We start from the raw sequence: 6,055 nt of genomic DNA, 5'->3' as shown, positions 1-6,055 counted from the left end.
ATTATTTTCAATGTTCGTTTTACGAGGGCACGCATTTTTTTTGTGTCCTATTTCACCACATTCAAAACATTTTAAACTCCCGGTACTTGCATAAAGCATGTAGGACTTGCCTTCATACATGACTCGAAAGGAAATGTCAAGAGCCGTTGAATCTAAAAACATAAACACTTGTCGTCTAAAAGACGTGACATGTTTCAGTGACTCGTTTTTACATCCTAGTGGAACCGTTTTAATTCCACTAGCTATTTTCCCAAATTTCAACAGTTCCTTTTCAATGTCATGATTTGGTATAAAAGGGGGACAATTCGAGATTGTTATACGGCTTGATTGAGACACCAGCGGAGAAATGACAACATAAACGCCACTCACCCAAATGCCGCTCTCAACCAACCGACTGGTTAAGTTCCGTTCCTTCAGAAAGACCACAACGGCCTTATTCATCCGTGAAGCCGAAACAACATTATCATATCCCACCTGTTCGCCTATCGCCACGAGCACTTCTTCCACTGAAACGCCGGCCTCAGGTACTCATCTAACTCCATGGCGGAGTGAGAGAGAGGAGTCACACCCTCTCGGGTGAACCTCCATCTCAAACACCCGCCAAAAAGTCAAAATCAAACAAAGAAAACACGCTCACCTAAAACTATCGTACGAAGAAAAAAAAGAAAAAGCACACACACAAAAAAAAAATACCTAAAACAGAAAAAAAAAAAAAAACCTAGAAAAACTAGAAAAGAAGTACCAGAAAAGGCCCATTTAAATCGCTCAATCCTCTCACCCGTGAGACACTCACACACCCCAAACTCCAGAGAGAGAGAGAGAGAGAGAGTAAAACAAGTACATCACCCATTGGACACCATTCAAAACCAACACAAACTGGAATGTTATTCGGCACTAAATCGAGAGTACACTGTTGCGAACTACCTAAACATAGTGAGTGATGTGAAGCTCAGGAAAACCCTGACGATGTACAGACTCAGCGAGCACAGCCTGGCCATCGAGTGTGTGTGTGTGTGTGTGTGTATAGTAATTGTAGTCTGACTACAAGTATATTAAAATGTAATGTAATCTAATTACAAGTGCTATATTTGGAATCTGATTATTTAATCCGGATGTTCCTGGATCCCGGGTTTACATCCAACACTCAAAACATGAAGCTTGTTGCATTTTTATACCGCTGTAACACATAAATCATTCTCAGACATAATCATAATCTGTTTAAATTAAACATTGCCCTTACCATTCAGATTAGGGATGTCTGATGTCTATTCAGGGTCCTCGGCACACACACACCCGCGCACACAGACACACACACCCGCGCACACAGACACACACACCCGCGCACACAGACACACGCACGCGCACACAGACACACACACCCGCGCACACAGACACACACACGACGGAGCCTCGAAACAGATCAATCTGGAGTTCGAATGCACTGGGTGTTCGCTAGCATTAATATTTCATTAATAAATTCATGAAATATTAATAGGGAAAATTACTCTGAGACTTGTTTAACAAGTTTTACGAATCACCACAACATGACTTTGTTTTATTAAAAAGATTCAGAATAATAAACACATGAGAGTCTTCACCCGAGTTGTGGACCCGAAAAAACCCTCACAAAAACCCTCTTTTTTGGGCCGCCTTCTATCTATGGGCTGTCATCTTAGTACACTTAATTCACTAACATAAGCTTGTGAAAGCACATATTCAGATTTTCTACAGATTGTATCACCCTTGTCTTACGCAGCACACACACCAAAAGCTCTATATGGAAAGTTCCCCTGTTCCCTTTGACCCTCTTCGGCTTCACACCTTTTCTATCTGTGAATCTAGAGATGCTCCAAGTCCTCTTCAGAAACACATGTGGTTTTAACACCCTGAAACATGTCCTGTACGTATAGCTACACACACACACACACACTCTTCCTATGACCCTTAAAGGGATAGTTCATAGTTTATACCAACCTTCTTTAAAATATCATCTTTTGTGCTCAGCAGAAGAAAGGAAATCATACAGGTTTTAGTTCATAGTTTCACTCAAACATCTGATGATGAAGAATTATCTTCATATTAAGAGTGTGTCAGTGATTTGAACAGCTCTCTGATAAAGACTAATAGTTTATTCTGGAGAGTGTGTTGTTTGCTTTAAGTCAGGAAAAATACTATGATTTAAAACTTCTGCTTTTTATGCTGGTGTGTTTTATGTTTCATTTATTAATATATATCATAATGATCACTGAGATATACTGTGTTTCAGGAACCAGAAGAGGTCCTAATGTGTACATCAGTTCTGGTGAAAATGTCCGTCTGTCCTGTAATAAAGCTCTTTCTGACTGCAAATCAACTACATGGGCCTACGAGAACAGCTTCAGTGATTCAGCAGTTGAACTGATTACTGGAGGGATAAAGAATAAAGACTCAGAGAGACATGAGAGACTGAGTCTGGAGTCTGACTGCTCTCTGAACATCAAGAACGTCACAGTAGAAGATTATGGATTATACAGATGCAGACAATATGTGAATGGAGAACAACAAGGACCTGATGCTGATGTTTTTCTGTATGTTCTTCATGGTAAGTTTATGATTATGTGGTCAATTTAAAAAGAGCAGATTCTCCCTTTAAACTCAGATGATGATTGAAGAGTCTGTGATTTGTGTCTTGTGTTCAGTTTCAGTGTCTCCATCATCATCATCATCTTCATCATCATCTTTATCATCCTCACAGACTGAGATCAGTCCAGGCCGCTCTGTGACTCTCTCCTGTCAGTTGTATTCATATTATAGATTCTCCTGTTATGATTGGGTCAGTTCTGAGGGAGTTGAGCTGTTGTGGGTGAATCAGGCTGGTGTTGATCTGAAGACAGACTCCAGATATCAGATATTATCATCATCAGATCTCTGTATCATCACTCTGACTACAACACTCCTGAATGAAGATGACAACAGAGAGTGGAGATGTCAGCTTACTCGCAGAGATCAACTCTTGACCTCAGTCAGATACACTGTCAAGTATTCAGGTGAGAAAACACTCTTTTCTGACAGATTTGTGAAAACTTCCACAGATTGGCTCTACTCTTTCTGATGGCTTCATACGTTTTGGAGTTGGAAAATATTAGTGGTCAAAGTCATAAACTGCATAACAATCCTCATAATTCCCAATATTGGCCTCCTACATGGGTCATACATGATATATTGCATAAATCAGACGAGTGTATTAAAGCCTAGTATGACCCATGTAGGAGGTCGGCTTTAGGAATTATAAGGCTTATGTCCTTCATTCAAGCTGAAGGTTTATTTGCAGAAGCTCAACTGTGTTTCACTCTCATATAAACCTGGAATAAATTATACAGTAATACAGTTATACAGTTATACAGTAATACAGTACAGTCTCTTCTCAACTACTGCCACTGTAAACTGTGATGATGGAACACAAACTGCAGGTCATGATCAATATGAACATATGATGTTAATGTCCTACAGGTGATGCGTCTGAACATTCATCTTCTGCAGATCCAGTCGCTTCACCAACACTGATTCCAGTCAGAAGCTCAAACTCTGAGAAGACATCAAGCCGAACTACAGCAGCAGCTCCTACACAAGGTTCATGATCACATGATCACTGTATACATAGATTTATTTTTGGTGAATGGCGATAGTCATTCTCCTCCTGACAGCTTGAGAGTGAAGTAAGAAGATAATAGATGACAGACTCATGCACATATTCATCATTTCTGTGATGTGAAGCTCCAGTATTATGTGATGATGATGTTGTGTATATGTGGCATTATGTGTTGAACTGAACTAACAGACGTGATCCACAGATCCAGCTGATACAGCATCAGAAACTGAAGTCAGTGTGACTGCTGGATCATTATACAGAGGTACGACACGTTCATTTATACTGACAGCTTTATAACATTAAACTATCAGTCAGTCTGTAAATGCTTCATCAATAACTGTTGATAGTTGAATACCCTTGACTTCAGTCATGTACAGTTTCTCTTCTTCCTCTCATGTTTCCTGCAGATCCTACTGTGGAATATCTATGTATTGACGGCATCTAAAACATGCAACGCTTCATGTATGAAAACATTCAAATGCACAAATATTGATGAATCAATATAAAAAAAACTGGTACTGCGTTAGATTAAACTGGAAAGGCTCATCGTACTTGCATATTGTTGTCCTATTGTTAGTTTAACTGCTTCTGTTGTTCTCATTTGTAAGTCGCTTTGGATAAAAGCGTCTGTAATGTATGTAGATGTAATCCATGTCTATTTTGTATATCTATCTTGTATATTAATCCTCTTACTTATGCTTATTAATGTTGGTGTCTTGTAAGTCCATGCGGGCTGGGCTTAATCATACGCATGACACAATAATAAAACTTCATTCATTCATTCATTCATTCCATAAAGTTTAGAAAGTTTTTTGTGTGCAAATAACAGCCAAGATTTATTTTCATATATATGGTTTTATGGATATATTTGCCTACAGTGTTGAAAGTCATTCTCTTGCGCTTCATATGTAAACTGCTTTAAATATAATATTAATACAGTAATGGACAGACTCAGACTGTATAATCTCTCTCTGTTCTGTGTGATGGAGCTGATTTGAGGATTCTTGGATCTCGTCTGTTCATTCCTGTTTTTAGCATCTTTTTCATTTTGAATGATTGCTATACTTTTCTTAATAAAACCTCTGCAGTTGTGTTTAATAAGTCTCCTTTCCTGAGATGTTTGTTAGGAATATGTTAATTCCCCTTCATGAGCTGGTAATGTATCTGTAAGTCCACTGAAGCGAGTTGTAGTTGAGAAGCCGCTTCAATAACCGAGAGCTAGATATTGGGTCTTAAACACCTCACGACACCCTGAAGGACCCACTGAGAGGTCAGACTTGAAGCACTGTTCCTGAGATGCTCTTCTTGGTGGTTAACTGTAAGCAGCAGACAGATCCAGCAAGAGGAGAACTGAGGATTCGGAGGCTCCTCTTGCCAGTCTCAGAGCTTCAATAACCGAGAGCAGGGCCGTCTCAGTTTAGTGGCGCTTCTGAAGCCAGACTGGTTGTTGTCCAGGAGGATGTTCTGTGTGAGAAATGTAGATAGTTGGTCGAAAACGACTCGTTCAAGTGTTTTAGCAAAGTGGTCCAGAAGTTCAGGGAGGCGGAAGTTAAATCAGTGGGGCTTGAGAAATACATCCCAGATCTTCCAGAGCATTTGTAGTGTTGATAAAGGAGTCTGGATCTGATATATTTCTCAAGGCTGGAGAGAGTAAAGCAGAACGTTATAATCCATGTGTAGAAACTGTGTTCAGAGCAGATGTGTGTTGAGCCAGTGTGATTAACAGTATACGCTAGGGCTGCACGATATTGGGAAAAAATTATATTGCGATATTTTATTTTTCTGCGATATGTATTGCGATATGAAATCTAATCTAATTTTTTCTTACAAACAAAAATGGGGTAAGCACACTTACATTCTCGTTTTAAATGATTTAAACATCAGAGTATTATTTAAATTAGTGTAAATTATTTGTTTGTAACTTTAGGATATGGTTTGAATTGTTAACATTAGTTAATGTATCTAATAACTAACATGAACTTACCATGAGCAATACTTTTGTTACTGTATTTATTAATCTTTCTTTATCATAGTTTATAAAAATACAGCTGTTCATACTGTCCAACTTTTGATTTCAGTAATGTAGGCTATAGCTAAATGTTGAAATTAACAATGTTGTAGAAGTGCAGTTTACTAATAGTAAATGTTAACTAATGTAGTTAAATATTATGGGTGTAACGGTTCACAAAATTCACGGTTCGGTTCGATACGATACACTTGTGTCACGGTTCGGTACGTTTTTGATAGGCTACAGCCAAAAGAAATGCCAGAGAAATTTCCTTTATTTATTTTTTTATTTTTTATTAAAACTAACATCATAAAGTATGATATTTTTTTACTTTGAGCAATTCTAGAGCTATAATTGACTCTTCTTAGGAGCATATAAAACAAAACAGCTCCTTGGAAAAAATGAAATGTAATATTGTA

The 6,055-nt window shown here is 38.3% G+C and overlaps 1 protein-coding gene across 1 annotated transcript; it reads left to right on the top strand.

The window, feature by feature from the left end:
- Positions 1-373: 373 nt before the first annotated feature.
- LOC311299273 (uncharacterized protein) lies at positions 374-4,623 on the top strand (the record flags this gene model as incomplete). The annotated part of the gene is made up of 6 exons (XM_084422760.1): positions 374-524; positions 2,267-2,581; positions 2,679-3,026; positions 3,490-3,609; positions 3,831-3,890; positions 4,036-4,623. 6 exons carry the CDS (start codon positions 374-376, stop codon positions 4,071-4,073), a joined length of 1,032 nt encoding a protein of 343 aa, XP_084278886.1. The 3' UTR covers positions 4,074-4,623.
- Between the last annotated feature and the right edge of the window lie 1,432 nt (positions 4,624-6,055).

This window comes from Rutilus rutilus (assembly GCF_951802725.1).
Source record: "Rutilus rutilus genome assembly, chromosome: 1".
Lineage (NCBI taxonomy): Eukaryota > Metazoa > Chordata > Actinopteri > Cypriniformes > Leuciscidae > Rutilus > Rutilus rutilus.
This window is presented reverse-complemented; position numbering and strand designations above follow the sequence as displayed.